This window comes from Rhinopithecus roxellana, chromosome 11, assembly GCF_007565055.1.
Source record: "Rhinopithecus roxellana isolate Shanxi Qingling chromosome 11, ASM756505v1, whole genome shotgun sequence".
Taxonomy (NCBI): Eukaryota; Metazoa; Chordata; class Mammalia; order Primates; family Cercopithecidae; genus Rhinopithecus; species Rhinopithecus roxellana.
Genome location: NC_044559.1, coordinates 80020263 through 80040293, shown reverse-complemented (window position 1 = coordinate 80040293; position 20031 = coordinate 80020263). Strand labels below are relative to the sequence as shown.

General features: G+C 45.6%; 1 protein-coding gene across 1 annotated transcript; it reads right to left on the bottom strand.

Moving 5' to 3' along the window:
* Positions 1 to 1165: 1165 nt before the first annotated feature.
* RBP4 (retinol binding protein 4) lies at positions 1166 to 10889 on the bottom strand. The gene is made up of 6 exons (XM_030941372.1): positions 10801 to 10889; positions 10551 to 10679; positions 10287 to 10423; positions 10013 to 10119; positions 3456 to 3668; positions 1166 to 1452 (listed from the first exon to the last, which is right to left on the bottom strand). Exons 2-6 carry the CDS (start codon positions 10659 to 10661, stop codon positions 1415 to 1417), a joined length of 606 nt encoding a protein of 201 aa, XP_030797232.1. The 5' UTR covers positions 10662 to 10679; positions 10801 to 10889; the 3' UTR covers positions 1166 to 1414.
* Positions 10890 to 20031: the final 9142 nt, after the last annotated feature.

Here is a 20031-nt window from a genome sequence, read left to right as displayed (position 1 = left end):
TACCCTTGCTATCTGCCTAAGTAATTTCTTTTAAACTCCTATATCATTATGGTTCTCTGAGGTTGTCAAACTGAAGCTGCGGAGCAAGGCTCTGACAGCCTTGACAGCTTGTGATTCCGTGAGAGAGGAAGGCAAAGCTCTCCCATGCCCATCACCTGTCTCCTCTGTCTTTGGTGGAGAACGCTAGCATGGGGCACCCAGGAGCCTCTCACGGTCCCTGGATATCCCAACACCCCGGTGGAGATCTGTGACCCTTTCCTCACTCCCAGTGCATTTCATAGACGTCAACCTGGCATCACCGGTTTCACAGCTCCCCAGAGCTCTAACAGACATTGTCTAATTGAATCCTCACTGCAGCCCATCAGGCAAGGACTATTTTCCCTTATCTCCCAAGAAAAGAGTGAGGCTCAGAGAAGCCTTGTAACCAGCCCCAAATCCACAGCTAATATGTATCTGAACCAGATGTGCACTTAAACCAACATCCTCTGGTACCAAAGCCTTTCAACATGAGAAATGGAGGCCCTGGGAACACCTGAAAAACTGAGGCAAGTGGCCTTGCACCCATACACTAGGGTTCCCACGTGCTGCTAATGATGCAGGATGTTGGTGTTCTGTCCCAGCCCCTGCTACTTACCCCCCACCCAGCCCCTCCCTGCACTCCAGGTGCTCTGATCTTTCCTATAGAACGAGATTCCAAAGCCCCAACTTCCAATTTCCCCAGAGGCCTCCATCCTCCCCCTCAGCATTTTGCCTACACCTGAAAGAGGTGAGTTGCGTGCTAGAGACAATAAAGGGCTAAGGAGTGTTTCCTAGAGCTCACTCACCTTGCCCCCTGTGGCTCAGCCTCTCAAATCCAGCGTTGGTGAGCTGCCAGCCCGCCCACCTCATAGGCCTAGGGCTGACTAAGGCCTTGGGCTCACTGGCCTGACCTATCTACTCATTTCCTCTTTTGGCACCAGTGCTTTGGCCAGGCTGGTAGGTAAGACTTTCCTAAGTGACAGAGGAAACCTCCTTTTCAGGAAGTTGGGAGAAGCCAGTATTTAATAATGGAGATTAGGCGCTAGAACAGGCCAAAGGTCAGAAAGAGCCTCGTGCTCCTGGTATAAAGAAGCGCACCCAACCCGTCCATCTGCAGCACAGACACAAACGCAAATGAAAACTCAAATCACAGGACACGGGTGACTATATTTTAATGAATCAGAGTCTGGAATCTTAAGCCTCAGAAACTTTCAGGAAAGACATTTACCTGCAAGCAGATTCACTGACCCCCACGTGTATCCTTATGTGTAATGAAGGTTTTATGGGAAATGAGGGAAGATGGGGAGAGAAGGGCAAATTAAACTCCTAAGATAAATAGAGTTGAAGACTGAGAAATAATCAGAAGTTCTCAGAAGAAACTAGATTCTTTATGTTGCTACAAAAGGTTTCTTTCTGATCTGCCATCGCAGTAACCTGGAAAATACAAAACAAAGCCATTAACGACAGAAAGTGGACCCAGTTTTTAAGTAGATAATGAACATCATGATGGCCTTGGAGCTGGCTTCATTCAAATGTCTCTTAATTGAAATGCATCACAGCAGATCACAACCCTTAAGGTTACAGTTGACAGTAATTCATCAACACCTTCAAGGCTATTTCTGAAACCCACTGAATTTCTCTGGACATAATGGGGGTGGGAAGAATAACACCTGCTGATGAACAGGGTTTCCTTTGATTTCTCTTTTTAGTCTGCCTTATTGCATTTCAAAGTGTCGGGGGCCATCCTCAGTTTTCAGGAAGTCAGCGCCAAGGCAGCCTTACCTGGGACACACTGGTGATTTTTTTTTTTTTTTTTTTTTTTGAGACAGAGTCTCGCTCTGTCCCCCAGGCTGGAGTGCAGTGGCCGGATCTCAGCTCACTGCAAGCTCCGCCTTCCGGGTTTACGCCATTCTCCTGCCTCAGCCTCCCAAGTAGCTGGGACTACAGGTGTCCGCTACCTCGCCCGACTAGTTTTTTGTATTTTTTAGTAGAGACGGGATTTCACCGTGTTAGCCAGGATGGTCTCGATCTCCTGACCTTGTGATCCGCCTGTCTCGGCCTCCCAAAGTGCTGGGATTACAGGCTTGAGCCACCACGCCTGGCTGGTGATGGTTTTATAAAGTGTTTCTATGTCTCATGTCATGTGTCACCAGATGGTGTGGCACAAGAGACTTCAGAGTCACAAAACCCTAGGTATGCATCCAACTCAGCTACCTATTAAAGATTTAGGGCAACTTTCTTCATCATTGTCAGCCTCTGTTTTCTCATCTGTACAGTGAGCATAATCTGCTTCCCAAGGTGCCCTGCTGTGGTGGAATCCTCGCCGGCCCTACATTTCATTTTCAAGGGTGAAGGTTCAAAATCAGTTTGATTTTGGTCTGAGTTCCCATCTGTTTGGTGTAGTGGGTCAGTTCGTGACCAACAGAAATGCTCCATTTTGTTAAATAATAATAATAATGATTATTATTATTATTATTTTGAGGCAGAATCTTGCTCTATTGTCCAGGCTGGAGTGCAGTGGCAGGATCTCAACTCACTGCAGCCTCCGCCTCCTGGGTTCAAGTAATTCTCCTGCCTCAACTTCCCGAGTAGCTGGGATTACAGGTGCATGCCACCGCACCTGGCTAATTTTTGCTGGTTTTGAACTCCTGACCTCATGTGATCTGCCGCCTCGGCCTCCCAAAGTGCTGGGATTTCAGGCATAAGCCACCGCGCCTGGCCCATTTTGTTTAATTTTTTCTACATTTTAGCATTACTCTATTTAGATTTTGAAACCCAGTATCCCATAGCAATGAGTGGGTGTCCATTCAAAGTAAATGGAGCTCTTTCCTCCACAAAGTTTCTGGTTTTAAAGTCAAGATCAGACAAGGGTAATATCTCCTAAAAGATCCTTTGGTTGTTCCAGGGAATCTCAAAACACCCAAGTGAGGAAACCCAGCTAGTCAATGTCGTGGCTATTTGGTTTCATACAGAAAAAAGAAGGTGCGTTGAAATCATTCTCTTTGGAGCTTACTACCTTGATGTCCCTGTGGAGTTTTTACACCAATGGCCACATGAGCTGCCCACCTCTTTACTGGGCTGCTCAATCCCAAACAATCTGAATTCAGTCAAAATGGTTTTTTGGGGCGGTTTAGCCAGGGGTGACCACAGAAATGGCCTGAGGAAGCAGAATAAAAGGAAAAGAGAGCCCACTGCAAAGTTAGTGCCAGTGAACTGGACAAAGGCCTTTACCCACACCTGCATGAGCCCTATGAGAAGGTCAGGGAAAAATCTGGCCATGCAGGATCAGGATTTGGCCTCAGAAAGGGGCTCCCAAGACCCCATGTTTTCTCTGGGGTACAGACGAAATAAATTTCACTAGCACGTGGGCCCAAAGTCCAAACCCACTGCACTGCAGGAAGAGCCAGGAGGCTCCCTGCTCCCTGCTCCCCGCTCACCGTTGTGGACGATCAGCCTGTACTGCCTGGCCAGGCACAGCTCCTCCTGCCGCTGCCTTACAATCTTTTGCGCTTCTGGGGGCAGGCCGTTGGGGTCCCGGGAAAACACGAAGGAGTAGCTGTCAGCACAGGTGCCGTCGAGGTTCAGGAGGCGGCAGGAGTACTGCACTGCATACGTGTCGTAGTCCGTATCGATGATCCAGTGGTCATCATCTGCAAGCCAGAAAGCCATCGTGCCGATCAAAGACTCTCCCTCATGGGCTCAGATGTCGGAGAAACCCATGACCAGGCCTGAGAACACAGTGACTTCCAGAAGCTGGTTTTATTTCCTTAGGAAGCAGGACACTTCAGAGAATTCTGATAGCTTATACAAAATTCGGCAAATCAGAAAGGGCCTTGCTCTCCTTTATCGAAAAGAATCTTGTAGTCAGAGAAACCTCATTCACTTCAATAATCATCTCTCCCTGTGACTATGTCACTGTAAATGTGACAGCATCTTTCCCAAGAACCACCAAGAATGTGGGGTCATCAAAACCACAGAATAAACCACCCTACTGTCGCTTCACCATCTACTCTCCAATAATATCTGTGTCTTTTGTGCCTAATATCTGATGGCCACCAACTTATGTTACTGCCAGTATTGGCATATGTCTTTCTCAGTCTCTATCAGCTGGTTCCTAATCAACTCACTAACAGCGCTGCCCCCTGCTCTCTCAGTCCTCTGGAGGATGCCACGCCCATGATCATGGCTTCTCCGGCTCCATCCTAATCCTGCTTACTAACGCTACTCACTTCTTTGTGCTGGCAAAGAGTAGGTTTGCCTTGAGGACACAAGGGGCCCACCATCTGGCATCAGATATTCCTTCTCAGACCTTGTCCTCTTCACAACTCACAGAGGCAGGGCTGAGCCACTGAGTTTATATGTATTCCTCAAGACTGAAATGTAAGTCATGAAGAGTAAGAGTAAATGAAAGTGGTAAAAATATCAACGAAGGCAGGAGAGGAAAGAACGTTAATTAGAGTGTATGCGTGGCCGGGCGCCATGGCTTGTGCTTGTAATCCCAGCACTTCGGGAGGCTGAGGCAGGAGGGTAACTTGAGGCCAGGAGTTTGAGACCAACCTGGGCAACATAGTGACACCTGGTCTCTATGAAAAATGAAAATAATTAGCTGGGTGGGGTGGCATGTGTCTGTGGTCCCCGCTACTTGGGGGCTGAGGCGGGAGGATTGCTTTGAGCCCAGGAGGTCAAGGCTACAGTGAGCTAGGTTTGCACCACTGCACTCCAGCCTGAGTGAGAGTGAGACTGTCTTAAAAAAAAATAAAAAGGAAAAAGAAAAAAAGAATGTATGTGAGTGATTTGCCACAGAGAAAGAACAGTGTTACACTATATTCAGATAAAAGTGCCACATCTCTACTTAATTTAACCTTCTTGTTGACATAATACCATGATTGGGACTTTCTGAGCACTTAATTATGTGCCAGTCACTGTATGAACACTTCCCATTTGTTTTCTCGGTTACCTCTCACATTGATCCAAAAGTGCACACTATTATCCCCTTCTTTACAGGTGAGGAAACAGAGATACTTAATTTCTGAGACACAGAGATACTTAATAATTTACCTAGGGTTACAAAGAGCAGGGCAGAACTGGGATTCAGGGAAGGGAGTGTGATCCCAGAGCCCGCATGCTTCACCTCTACACCACGCTGTGTCCAGACAATCAGCACGCTGGCGGGAGAGGGGCAAGAAAGAAAAAGGCTTTGTGTCTCCATCTCAGGCTCAGGTGTTGGAGCAAGGGGTGATGCTCCCTCTGCAGTATTCTAGTTGGAGAAGCGCAGAGGGAACTGGATCCCCCAGCGTTAGAGGGTGTAAGACCTTCTGGAATGCTGGCCCTAAGTCGCTTCCGGGTGTGCCTCTCTGAGAACCCCTGGAGTGCCAGCCTAGGATGGGGCTCAGCCCAAACCCAGGCTCTGCAGGGGGACTGTCCCAGGAGTGGGTGTGGAGCCCCTCTCTTCAACTCACCCTAGGCCTGCCAGATAAATGAGCCACTCCTGTGCCTTGAGGCTGTTCCAGGGTGACAGTGTCAGAGGTGGGGTTGAGGAGATGTTCCAGAACCATGACTGTTCCGCAGGGACCATAAAGTTATTCAGCAGAAGGGCCGGGAACAGAAGCCACAGGGCTGCCCGCTGGGCCTCACCCTAACCACTGACTCCCCTCACGGGCTCCAGAGTATCTGGGTGGTCTTCCTCATCCTTGGATGAAGTCATTCCTTCCCTGGTTACGAGGATCACAGTGTCTGTCACAGGAACCCTCAGACACAAAAACACTTGCCTTTGAAATGTTGCCTCGACTCATGATCCAGGCAGCTATTAGCTTTGCGGATCGGCAGCTTAACTTTTTTTTTTTTCCCTAAAATGGTCGCCAGTATGTAAATTTTGACAGAGGAATTAAGTAACTTTCAATAGTTGGATTTAGCAAAATTGGCTACTGTTCTTGACTTTAAAAGAAGGCCTAAGTTGGTTTGGTTAATCTCCAGGCTCTTTTGGCTGAATAATTCAAAGACGAAGAATTTAAATCATAGCGACCTTGACCAGGCTCTCCCTTTCAAGAGTATTTGCAAGAGATGAACTGCCAGAGCACTGCAAGAATGAGGTTGGTTCTCCAACCTCCTCACACCCAGCAGCTGGGCAGGGCTCCTCTGGAGAACCAGACACCCTGAGCCATTTCCAGACTGCAGTTAACCACATGCAGTGGAGCTAGGGACAGAGAGCAGTGGCTGTGTGGCTGGGAGCCCCTGCCTCCCTCTACCATCCTAGGAAGCAGGGTCACGCTGCAGCTGTGTCTACACTGTACCTACACAGACTGGTTTAGAGGTTTGGACTGCCGGTCCCAAAACCAAAACCAAAGAAAATGCTTGGTAGAGGGTGCTGTCTCAGGCAACCTGATTCCATTGGTCTGTTCTGTTGCTCACTGCTGTGGGCCTGGCATGCGTCCTTTCGGCTCCCTAAACCTGCATGCTCCAATCATCTAAAGCAGCAAGACTGGGTGGGAAGCTCCCTGTGGTTCTCAGGCCTAACAGTCTAGCTGAGCCAGCCAGGCAACAGATTGAATGCTATTTCTGATGAATTGTCAAAATACCCCAACAGGCCCCAGAAAAGTGAGTGGAGTCTGAGGCCTTGACACCTGAGTAAGCCAAGATAACTCTTCAGATTGAATTATCTAGACCAGTGGTTCTCAACCTTCGTTGTGCAGAAACAGCATACCCAAGGAGCATACTTAAAATTCAGACTCCAGGGCCCTGCCCTTAGAATGTCCGACTCAATAATTCTGGGTTTGGGTCCAGAAATGTGCACTTTTTAACAAGCACCGTAGTTTATTTAGATATGGATAGAACAGGAACTCTGACTTTGAGAAACCCTAATGTAAACACTCAGGCCTGCATTATTATCCAGCCTGACAAGAGCCCCTTTACCAGCAGAGTGATAGACTTTATCTGACAGAAGGACAAAAGGAGAGTCTGTCCATGTCTTTCTGCAAGAGCACAAAACAGTGATGATCATAGCTAATATTTATTGGGCACTTACTATGCACTAGGCTAAGCATTTTCACAAATTACCTTAATTAGTCCTTCCAATGATTCTATGAAATAGAAACTATTCTTTATCCCCATTTCACAGTGAAGGAAGTCAAATCTCAGGGAGGCTAGCCTTTATTCAACCAAGACCTGCTGATTGTAGTATCCTCAGCCCCTGAGACATCCTGCTTGCTGCTGGTGGAGCCAGAACGGAAGACCAGTACTGAGCATGCCCAAGGCTGGAGCAGCAAGCCACATTAGTCTGTTAACACTGACATTCATGTTCAACTGTAGAGAATGATCACATTTAATTTTTAAATAATTTGACAACAAATTTCATGATCATTTGGCTCTGAGTTACTTTCTCTCCATAAGTGCACTTCATTTTAAACACATCCGTTTGGTGAGATGCAGTGTGTGGAGCAGGGGAGAGGCTGAGGATGCAGGCCACTCTTGGAGTGGACTTCACATCCCTCTGTCCAAGTCAGTGTTTAAAGCAAGACCATGGTCAGGGAAGAAATTGGCATGAGGAATGAAAGTAGAGTTTGTTAAGAGGACCCCAAAACAAGCATGTAAAACAGAGCAAGGTAGGTGCATCAAACCATGCCATTTGCGAGATACCCAGAAAACACAGGGATCGTTTGTGCCTTTTTACAAGCCCTGGGTTAAGAGGTGTCACTGAGTGCCAAAAATTCACTGTGTGCCCTTGAGCCAGGCACTTCTCTATGGGCCTGTTTCTTCACTTCTAAAACAAGAGACTTGAACCCAGCGGTGTCTGTGGGTCCTTCCATTCTAGACCCAGAATCTAAAGCTGTGATTTCATGACCAGGGAGATAACTAGGCAGCCATCATATCAAACACTTACAAAGAACTCATGTCTCAGGCAACGTTCTGAGTGCTTTCTGCCTGTTAACTCATTGCATCTTGTAACACAACTCCACGAGGTAGGTTCTATGATCACTTCACTTTGCAGATGACGAAACAGGCACAAAGAAGTGAAGGAACAGGTAGTCGTGGAGTTGGAATATGAACTCAGGAGGTCTAATTTTAACCGGGTGGGCTTGACTACAACACTGCACAGCTTCTTTTTTGAAATGTAACCTAAGAAGGAATTTATCCTTAAGCCTTCCATATTATAGTCATCTCACTTAATATCTGCAGCAATCACTTTCAAGATTCCAATACTTTTTCCCCCTCCAAATGAAATCCTGATAAAATATCAACATACAAGAGGCAAAAGCAAACTAATCTGGTTTGATTGGGGGATGAGGCAAGAAACAAAATGCTCCCTTCTCCTTGGGTCCTCTCTGACCCTCTCCCTAAAGGCATTGCCAACAGAATCCTAGTCCATTAAGGAGAACATCTCAAAGTGCTATACAGCATATGTGTTTCCTCTTTCTAAAAATTAGTAATCTTGTATCTCTGGTATTGATTTTTGTAATCCATTATCAGAAAAGTGTATTTTACTCTAGATAAATCACTTTGGGAAGTTTTGCTGCACTATTTGAAATAATTTTTATTAATTCCAATGATAATAAATAAAAATAAAGCTTCCACACTTTTTCTCTACCAGGTATGGTGGCTCACACTTGTAATCCCAGCACTTTGGAAGACCGAGATGGGAGGATGGTTTGAGCCCAGGAGATCAAGACCAGCTTGGGCAACCTGGCGAGACCCTGACTCCACAAAAAATACAAAAATTAGCCGGGCATGGTGGCCCATGCCTGTAGTTCCAGCTACTCAGGAGGCTGAGGCAGTAGGATTGCTTGAGCCCAGGAGGTTGAGGCTTCAGTGAGCCATGATGGCGCCACTGCATTCCAGCCTGGGTGACAGTGAGACCTTGTCTCTAAAAAAAAAAAAAAAAAACTTAAAAATTAAATAAAATTTTAAAATGCAATTTCCTCCAACACACAACTTTGGAGGAAGTCCAAGAGCGTGTGTCATATATGGCAAGCAAGGGGTTACAATAAAGGACACTTCTACCCTGGATCACTGAGCAGAGAGAGTCTCCCTGAACAACCCTTGGTCCTATCTCACAGAAGAGCTCAAACAATACTCTGCAAAAGCTGGTCTGGATTAGGAGTCCCTGTAGTTCAGGGCCACCTAATCCTGGCCTGAGATTTGGAAGCCTGGCTTCTGACATTGGCTTTAACAAACTTGTTGCATGTCCTTGGGCAAAGTTCTCTTGGCCTCAGTATATTCATCTGCATATTGAACCCCCTCCAAAAGGTTAACTCTCCCTCTCTAAGATTCCATGATATGTGCCCCCTGGCCCGCATTATTGTCTAGCTACCAAGTAGATTCCCGATTTGAAACTTAGGATAAATGGGGGGAATAATGGGGGAAAAAAGCATGTAGACACTGTTTTCTCATGATTAGGCCAAATTTTAGGATGTTCTTCTACAAGTCCTCAACATCACTCCCCTCCACATCTGAATTTCACAGCTTAGGGGAAAGAGAAGAGGCCACTGCCACAGCACACTGTGCCTGGCTCAGAACCTCAGCATCAACAGGCCAGGCACTTTGAAGGGATCCATCCCTATGCGTAGTGTTCCCTTCAACCTTGGATAGGGCTCTCTTGGCCTCTGCGGGAGCCCCAGATAGTCAAGCTGTCTGAGGGATTCAGCCCAAAGGGACCAGGAAACGCAGAGCTAGGTGGAGTGGAGATGTGGAAGGCAGGAGGAGAAAGCATGGAGAAGGCACAGACCTTGGCACAGTGGCTGGTGGGGACAATGACACCTAACAAACCGAAAGGTCCTTTTGAGCTTAGGCCAGGTTTCCTGAGCTGAGGGTTGGGGCGGGGGCAGGTAGCTGCTCCCAATCTTGTCCCCCTAACTTCAGGCGGTGTGGTGGGTTCCTGCCACTTCCAGACCTTTCCGCAGGCCATTCTTCCTAAGGGTAGGTACCTCTGGAGAAGAAACTCAGCGATTTGGCCCCGTAGGGGCCCCATTCCCAAGACAGTCCCAAAGAGCTGACTACTCACTTCCTTTCTGGAGAAAGGAGGCTACGCCCCAGTACTTCATCTTGAACTTGGCAGGGTCCTCCGTGTCTGTGAAGGTGCCCACCATGTCTGCACACACGTCCCAGTTACTGCAAAAGCCAAGGGGATCCTCAGCCAAGCTAGGCAAAGGGCTTCCTCCCTCCCTCCACCCACCGGGTGCTCCCTTCCCTTCACAGTCCCCACGTGGCGATCAGCAGGCAGGGTCCTGAAAGGACCCTAGAGTGCAAAGGGCGCAGCTGCCCGGGCGGCCACTGACTTCAAAAGACGGACTCGGCCCTTGGCCGTGGCGCTCATCTGGCCGGTCTCGTCCACGGAGAACTCCGCGACGATGTTGTCCTGCAGAAAGAGGCCCTCGGGGTCCTTCTTGGCCATGGCGTACCAGGTCCCGGAGAACTGTGAGAAGGATGACAACAGCTGGGGTTTGGTGTCCGGGGGCGCACAGCGGGCCGCGGGGAGGGCGGGGATAGGGGTGGGGACCTGGGCCGTCCGGGTCGCCCGGGCCCCCTGGGCCGATACCTACGCGAGCCTTGTCGAAGTTCTCCTTGACTCGGAAGCTGCTCACTCGGCAGTCGCGCTCCGCCCGGCCGCTGCCCAGCGCCGCCAGCAGCAAGAGAGCCCACATCCACTTCATCTTGCCCAGGAATCCGCCCTGCGGGAGATGCGCCTCAGTCAGTGCCCGGCAGCCGACCCCCGGGCCGCCGTATCCCACCCCACCCCACCCCACCCCGGCCCATCCCGCCGCCGGCCCCGAGGCCCCGGCCGCGGCTCACCACCGGGAGGGGAACCGCGCGCAAGCCTGGCCGCCGCGTCCGGGCGCGCGTGGAGCTAGGGAGGCGAGCGCGCCGCGGCCGCCCAGCTGCTTTATAGCGCCGGGGGGAGGGGGTCGCGCTTTCGTAACCGCGCGGGGTGAAAGACCGAAGGGGAGGCGCCGGGGGCACTTGCATAACGCGCCCTGACTCACCGGCGCCCGGGCGTGGGCAGGGTCCCCGTGGGCCGGCCTCACCTCCAGGACAGCCCCGGGCACGGTGGAGCGGCCGCGCGGGTTGGCCTCGGCCAGGCCAAACGCGCCAGCGGCCCTGGCTCAGTTACCCTGCACTCGTGCCAGCGGCCGCCAGCTGCGGTCTGGGGTGGCCTCCGGGGCCAGTGGCTCTGGCAGGAGGCTCGAGTCAACCTGGCGGGAAGACCGTGGCCTCACAGAGCGAGAGGGTACCCGCGAGGCTCCCTGGTGCGTGAGTGCCCAGGCCCTGGCCGTGCCAAATTGGCCCCTCCGTCAGCCCTCTGAGGTCCACTTGTGCAGGAATTTTGGAATAATTCATCCAAGTAGTTTTTCATTTTATAAAGGATGTATTTTACTCTCTTTCGGGAGAGTTGTGGTGCCCTCTTGTCAATATTTGTTCTTTAGTTTCAACATCTTTAAAAGCATTAAAACCCTCCCTGTTAAATATTCTCCAGAAACGCAACCCTGGTCAGGACAGGAAATATTTTAGCAGCCTCGGTGGTCGCCTGCTTACTCCGTGGCACTTCCCTGAAACCACTTTGAAAAACACCTACCGATTGTTTGTGATGCAATTTTATTTCAAACCCATATTGGAATTTTCATTTGTTTTCAAAGCAGCTAAGGTTGACTGTTTTGTTGGCTGGGGAGTAGACAAAGGAAAGAAGAGTAAACAACATTCTATAATGTCAACAGCCAATTGAATCAAAACACTGTGACTAGTTTAGGTATTTTGCCTGTGTGATGGCACAATTTACTGACCCTGTTTTTCTCTGTTCAAAGTTGGAGTTCCACTCATTTGATCAAAGCAGCCAGTCAAAGGATGAGAATGACAGAATGAGAATTCATGATGTGGCAAAGAAGTATCTCTTCTTAACATTCCTTCCATACAGTATCAGTTGTGTCTCCATGGCCTAAATCAGAAAGATTCGAGATCAATTTGGGCCATTTTGCTGCAGCCAGATCTGAAATAAGAGAAAACTAGGGAAGAGGTAGGTAGCTGCCAAACAGAAATAAGGAGTTGATTGGTCCTCACACCAACCCTTTATCTATAGGGCACTGGGGCTACTTCTGAGCCTCCTGAAAAGATGACACCTGTGGCTTCCTTCCTCCCTGCTTCTCCATCTGCTTCCCACCTTCTCCTTCACTCTTGCACCCATTTGAGTCCCAGCAGTGTCTGGGGAGCCAACAGTGATGCTTTTAACTCCTAACCTCCGCAGAGCTAGGAAAGCCTGTTTCTGGACAACAAGCTAACTAGGAGATCTTCTGATCTGGCCAGTTTTATGGAAGGCTGTGTAATCCCAAACAGCTCAAATAAGGTCTGCAGGACCCTATGGGGTATGGATCTATGTACCCTGGGTGGGAAAGGATTTTAGGGCACCTCTCTGTCTCCTGCCCAATACTTGGATCCCCTCTTCAGCATTCCAGAGGAGAGGTCTTCCAGATTTTGCTCCAAGTTCTTTAGTATGGAGAGCTCCTAGCTTAGCCCGATTGCCTTTGGACAGTTATTCCTGCCAAAAACGTTCTCCTAATACCCCCTGGCCTTTCGGTCATTTCTCCTACAACACATTCTGGTGGCCCTTGCACATACTGTAGGTTGAATAATGAAGGGTATTTCAGTGCATTTTGTTGATGGTTTTGATGCAGCAACATGTTTTCATTTATTTGTTGGGTGTTTAAAGGTTGTTTCAGAGTAAAAATTTGAAGTGAAAAAAGAAAGTTGGTGTAACCATTCCTCTGCCCCTCCTCTTTTAATGATAAATCATGGACCTTAGTGCTCCAGATACCAGCAGAGAAAAACAGTTTATTTTGGCTTTCTTTCTAGGATTTCTTCATGATTACAAATAAGTTAATTCAGGTCAACAGATGTTCTTAACTTCAGTACTTTGAAAAAGATCCTCATACATTAACTTTTCAAATGTGTGTATATGTAATATCAAAAGGAAAAATGTTCACAGTGACTATCTCTGTGTGATAAAATTAGGGACACTGAAAGTTTGTTTTTTTGTGCCTTTTTGTGTTTTTAAAATATTCAATGGTGAAAATGTTAATCAGAAAATAAAGCAAATATTTCCTTTACAAATATTTTTCTTGCTCCTTTTTCTATAGGTAAAATTATGTTTTAAATTACATCTTATAGATCGTATATAATGTACACAAAATTTCATTCATTTCCTTGCCATGCTTCATGGAGAGACAGACCATGTTTCATTCGTCTTTGTATCTGTCCCCACTGTCCCCATTTTTCCACTGGGTATATCAAGAGACTTTTTCATAGTAGGTGCTTGATCAATAGATACAATTTCTTTTACTGAAATTAGTCGCTCTACACAAGCTCCATAAAACATTTATTTATTTATTTATTTATTTATTTATTTATTTATTTATGTTTTTTGAGACGGAGTCTCGCTCTGTCGCCCAGGCTGGAGTGCAGTGGCGGGATCTCAGCTCACTGCAAGCTCCGCCTCCCGGGTTCACGTCATTCTCCTGCCTCAGCCTCCCGAGTAGCTGGGACTACAGGCGCCCGCCACCTCGCCCGGCTAGTTTTTTGTGTTTTTTAGTAGAGACGGGGTTTCACCGGGTTAGCCAGGATGGTCTCCTGACTTCGCGATCCGCCCATCTCGGCCTCCCCAAGTGCTGGGATTACAGGCTTGAGCCACCGCGCCCGGCCAAAACATTTATTTTTAAAGACCTGTTCAGAGTTCACTCTTTCTAATATATAATTTCTCAGGATTTAGTACTTGTAGCAGAGGTGGCTACTTGGCCTTTCACCGAAAAATTTGCAGTCCCCTTCCATGCTGTAAAGTTGGGGACTACGTCTGCCAGCCCCTGCCTTCGTCGTCCCCACCTTCCGAAGCTCTATAAGGTCACGAGCCTTCTGGCCAGCGGAAGGGGCTGTGTCACTCCCACGCAGAGCTCAGAAAAGCTGTCTGTTCAATTGTTCACATCCTGTCTTGTCTTCTCTTATCTGCCAGGGTTCCCACCAGTGACTGACTTTATGTGAAGGAGAGATAAGCTTCCACTGGATGAAGCTACTGAGATTTGAGAGGTTACCTGTAACAGAAGTTGATGTTAACTTAACCTTAACAGCATCAAACAAGTCACCAACTCCTAAAAAAGACTGAAAAAGGGCCAGGCGTGGTGGCTCAAGTCTGTAATCCCAGCACTTTGGGAGACCGAGGCAGGAGGATCATGAGGTCAGGAGATCGAGACCATCCTGGCTAACACGGTGAAATCCCGTCTCTACTAAAAATACAAAAAATTAGCCAGGCATGGTGGTGGGCGCCTGTGGTCCCAGCTACTTGGGAGACTGAGACAGGAGAATGGCGTGATCCTGGGAGGCAGAGCTTGCAGTGAGCCAAGATCATGCCACTGCACTCCAGCCTAGGCAACAGAGACGGCGAGACTCGGTCTCAAAAAAAAAAAAGAAAAAAAAGAAAAAAGAAAAAAGAAAAAAAAGACTGAAAAAGGTTTTACTATAACTGATAGAAGAACTAATGCAAGACATTTATGTCCTTACCCTCATGAAAATTAAGCACTTCCAACCAGCTCCATTTCATACAAAGTAACATTTATACCCACATCTGGACAGAGGCCAAGAAAAATGAAAAACAAGGAAATGGAGCAGCATTTATCTTCTGACTGCATTTAAAAGATGTCAAAATAATTGGTTGAAAAATGGAAAGGTTAGTCAGTCCATGTTTTCAGGTACAAAGAGATAAATTAATTTTTTTCAATACGGTGTTCTCAGTGGTTGCAAAATCATCAGTCCATCTCATCAATTTGGATAAAAATAATATGATTTTCACCAACCGAATTGTCTCTGAGATACCTGGTTATACCCATCAATATAAGTGCAGGCACAGGGCTTTCATGAGAGCAGATGTGCAGAGGGAAGGGTCCTGTGCAGCTGGCTGCCAGATGTGCCTGAAATTCCTACCTACAGGGGGTGCCTTTCCATGATGGCTAATTATAGAAACAGATAATCTGGCTAAGGTGAAACTGAAGAGTGGGTTCAGTACAATAATGTGAAATACACTTAATTAACCCAGGATATTGTTGATTTTTGCTCATAGGCATATGTTTTGGCTATTGTATAAACATAACTTCCTGTAGAAATCATTAACTGCAGCGAAAAATTTTAACAATGATGGAATTAGAAATTACATGTTCTCATTTCTATAGAGTACTACTGAAAATCTGTTTAAACAGAAAGTTTAAGGAAGTTAAATCATTCTTTGGTAGATTTTTAAAAAGATTGTCTGGAATTTTTATTTCACTCTTGTATTAGTATTTAACATTTTATGATGTTTGTCTAGATTTCAAAATCTTCAAAGAAAGAATCTTTGTATATCCCCCTCCCCCTCTAGCATCAAGTACAATGTCTAGTTCACCTCACAGGCACAGTTTTAAATTTAGACATATTTAAACTGGTAGTTTTAGAGTAGGTTACTATCACTTGCTGGCTATGAACCTGGGCAAGCTAACTTAATTTCTCTGTGCTTCAATTTCTCACCTGTAAAATAATAATAGTACCTACCTTATAAGATTATTGTAAAAATTAAATGACATAGGCCGGGCATGGTGGCTCACGCCTGTAATCCCAGCACTTTGGGAGGCCGAGGCAGGAGGATCATCTGAGGTCAGTAGTTTGAGACCAGCCTGACCAACATGGAGAAACCCCATCTCTACTAAAAATACAAAATTAGCTGGGCATGGTGGCGCATGCCTATAATCCCAGCTACTTGGGAGGTTGAGGCAGGAGAATGGCTCGAACCTGGGAGGTGGAGGTTGTGGTGAGTGGAGATCGTGCAGTTGCACTCCAGCCTGGGCAACAAGAGCGAAATTTTGTCTCAAAAAAAAAAAAAAAAGAAATGACATAAGATAATATATGTAAGGATCTTAGGAGGGTGCCTGTCACCGAGTATATATTTTGTATGTTATCTGTTCTTGTTATCCTTCTATTGTTACCAGATAGTTTATATTTCTTAAAAAATTCTATATAAATGCAATGGAGTTTTCACATTGACTTAGTTATCATTTCAGAGTTTATCTAAATAAATTTATTGTCATTAAAAAATATTAGCATCTAAGATCTTGACTTTTTCCCTCATTTTCTCCATCAGTTAATATTCTATCCAAAAAAACCGAACAACAAATCTATGCTTTGAATGAACCAGAAGGACTGATGTAAAAATTAAACAGTGAAGTCAACATTTTGTCATGTTAAAAATTTATTCTAAGTGATCTGTTTGGTAATTTTAAATTTTAAGATATGTCATTCCCATCCTATTTAACAAATGGTGCTGGGAAAATTGGCTAACTATATGCAGAAGAATGAAACTTGACCCCTGCCTCTCACCATCTACAAAAACTGACTCAAGATGGATTAAAGACTTACATGTAAGACTTCAAACTATAAAAAATGCTAGAAGAAAACCTAGGAAATACTCTTCTGAACATCAGCCTAGGCAAAGAATTTATGACTAAGTCCTCAAAAGAAAACACAACAAAAACAAAACTAGACAAGTGGGACCTAATTAAACTAAAGAGCTTCTACACAGCAAAAGAAACTATCAACAGAGTGAACAGACACTCTACAAAATGGTAGAAAATATGAGCAAACTAAGCATCTGACAAAGCACTAATATCTAGAATCTATAAAGAACAGATCAACAAGAAGAAAACAAATTACCCCACTAGAAAGTGGGCAAAGGACAGGAGCAGATATTTATCAAAAGAAGACATACAAGCAGCCAACAAACATATGAAACAATGCTCAACATCTCTCATCATTAGAGAAATGCAAATCAAAACCTTTCTAACCAGACAGTACGGCTATTACTAAAAAGTCAAAAAATAACAGATGTTGGTAAGGTTGTGGAGAAAAAGGAATACTCATATGCTGTTGACGGGATTGTAAATTGGTTCAGCCCCTGTGGTAAACAGTGTTGAGATTTCTCAAAGAACTAATAATAGAACTCCCATTTGACCCAGCAATCCCATTACTGGGTATCTATCCAGTAGAAATCCAGAAGAAAATAAATCACGCCATCTAAAAGACACTTGCACTCACGTGTTTATCACAGCGCTGTTCACAATAGCAAAGACATGGAATCAACCCAGGTGCCTATCAGTGGTGAACTGGGTAAAGAAAATGTGGTACATATGCACCATGGAATACTATGCAGCCATACAAAAAACAAAATCATATCCTATGCAGCAATATGAATGCAGCTGGAGGCTGTTATCCTAAGTGAATTAATGCAGGAACAGAAAACCAAATACCACATGTTCTTACTTATAAGTGAGAGCTAAACGTTGAGTATACATGGACACAATGATGGGAACAATAGGCACTGGGACCTCCAAAAGGACAAATGAAAGGGTTGAAAAACTACCTATTGAGTACTATGCTCCCTATCTGGGTGATGGGTTCAACCGAAGCTCAAACCTCAGCATCACGCAATATATCCGTATAAAAAACCTACACATGTACCACCTGAATCAGACATTTAAAAGAATAAAATGTCATTTTCTGAAATTGATTTTGTTTTTTCCAGTGCCTAGTAGCAGACAGCCAATAAGAGACACAAAGATCTTGCTAACACTGGCAAGAAGCTCTGCAAAGAACTATCCCAAGAGGAAGAGCCATGGAAATCACAGGACTTTGTCAAGAACAAGAAAGAAAGAAAAGGCTATTGGTGTGTGTGCTAAAAGGAGGCTTCTAATATTATCCATTTAAAAATCTTTGATAAAATGTCATTTGTCTTAGTTCAGGTGGCTATAACAAAGTGTCATAGACGTAATGGCTTATAGACAACAGAAATTCACTTCTCATAGTTCTGGAGGCTGGAGGTCTGAGGTCAGGGTGCCAGCATGGTCAGGTTCAGTGATGGCCATCTTCCTCTTCCAGGTCACAGACAGCCATCTTCTCATGGTATCCTCACATGGAAGAAAGAGGGCTAGAGAGCTCTCTGAGGACCCTTTAATAAGGGCACTAATGGCACTTGTGAGGGTTCCATCCTCATGACCTAGTCACGTCCTGAAGGCCATATCACCTAATACCATCACATTGGAGGTTAGGATTTCAACAGATGAATTTTAGGGGAACACAAACATTCAGTCCATAACTTTGCTCAGCACTCAAAGTAGTTAACAGTGACCCCTTGTCTTGTGTGCTTTTACCAACTAATCAATTGCCTCATCCTGTCAATTGTCGTGACACATTTGCTGGATCGTGTCTCACGTTTGTCCTTTTCTTTTTCATTCCCAAGCAACTTCACCCATAGACTGCAGAGATAACCTCAAAATCTTTGTTGATGAATGACTGAAATTCTTAATTACATAAATTATATATGTTCATCGTCGATACTGTACAAAAATCAGGTAAGCAAAAAAGAAGAAAAAAATTAATGTCTTGAATCCCACCACTTTGAAATAACTTTTTTTTTCTTTTCCTGAGCTAGGGTCTCGCTCAGTCGCCTAGGTTGGAGTGCAGTGGTGCAATCACAGCTCCTTGCAGCCTCTACCTCCTGGGCTCAAGCCCCCCGTCTCAGCCTCTCAAGTAGCTGGGACAACAGGCGTGTGCCACCAAGCCCAGCTAATTTTTGTATTTTTTTGTAGGGTGGGGTTTCGCCATGTTGCCTAGGCTGGTGTCAGACTCCTGAGTTCAAGTGATTTGCCTGCCTCGGCCTCCCAAAGGGCTGGGATTACAGGCATGAGTCACTGCGTCCTGCCTTGAAATAATTTCACTTAATATTTTGGTATATATACCTCTTTCTGTGCATATTAATGGAATCATGCTGCAATGCTGTTTGTAATTAACTGCATATCATAAATATTTTTTCATATCAATAGACTAACAATATTATTAGGTTGGTGCAAAAGTAATTGTGGTTTTTGCCACTAAAAGTAATGGGAAAAACTGCAATTACTTTTGTACCAACCTAAGAGCTGTGTAGCTTTCTATTTCAGAGATCTAACACCATTTATTTACTCAAGCTCCTACTATTGAGTGTCTAGGCTATTTCTAGTCTTTTACTTTTATACCCACACTCATGAGAAGCACCCTTGCAACTGTATTAATCACATACATTCTTAATTATTTCTCTAAGATGAATTCATAAAAGCAGAATTATAGGGTCAAAGTCTATACACATTTTTAGGTTGTTTGATAATGAGCCAAATGCAATAAAATATCTTAATATGTATCCCAATGTCCAGTATTTTGTTTTCCTCCAAGTTATCTTTCTCATTAAGTTGGTAAAGAAGAACACTAATAATGTTGCCTCCCACTTCAAAAATTTTCCAGGATTCAAAATCCTCAGTCTAGCCTTTGAGGCCCTTCTAATCTGGGCCCCACCCACCTTTCCAGGGTCATCTCTCACTGTCCTCCCTGTATTACCCTACACCCCATGCTATTGCTTCTGAACACTCTCGATTTCTACCCTGTCTTCAGCCACACTAGATATGATTCCTTTCGTGAACTCCCGTAGCCGTGTGCATGTACCTCACTTCCAGCATGACTTGCATTCTGTTCTGTGTCTCATGGCTTTTTATGCACTAGTCTTATCTCCCTTCCCATGCCACAAGTGCTTGTCATCCCCCTAGGTCCCCGGCAGTAGAAATGTAACTGTCAGAATTGTCTTGGTGATGCTGCAGTAACAATAACCCTCATGTCTCCGAGGCTGAAAACAAGACAGGTTTATTTCTCATCATGCTACATGTCCATCTCAGGTCAGCAGGGGCCTCTGTTACATGACATCCTCACTCTGGGATTCAGGAGCCGTTTCACCTGAAACTGATGTGGTAGTAGAGGGAACAGAGACCTGGAGAGCCTCCCGTTGGCAATTAATTGTTCCTGTCTGAAAGTGATATTTCTGCCCACAACCCATTTGTTAAAATCAGTCATATGGCTGTACCAGAGTGGGGACGAGTAATCGTCCCATGTAACTGGGAGAAGGAAACAATCATACAATATAAAGGGAACTTGAAGTCTCTATCA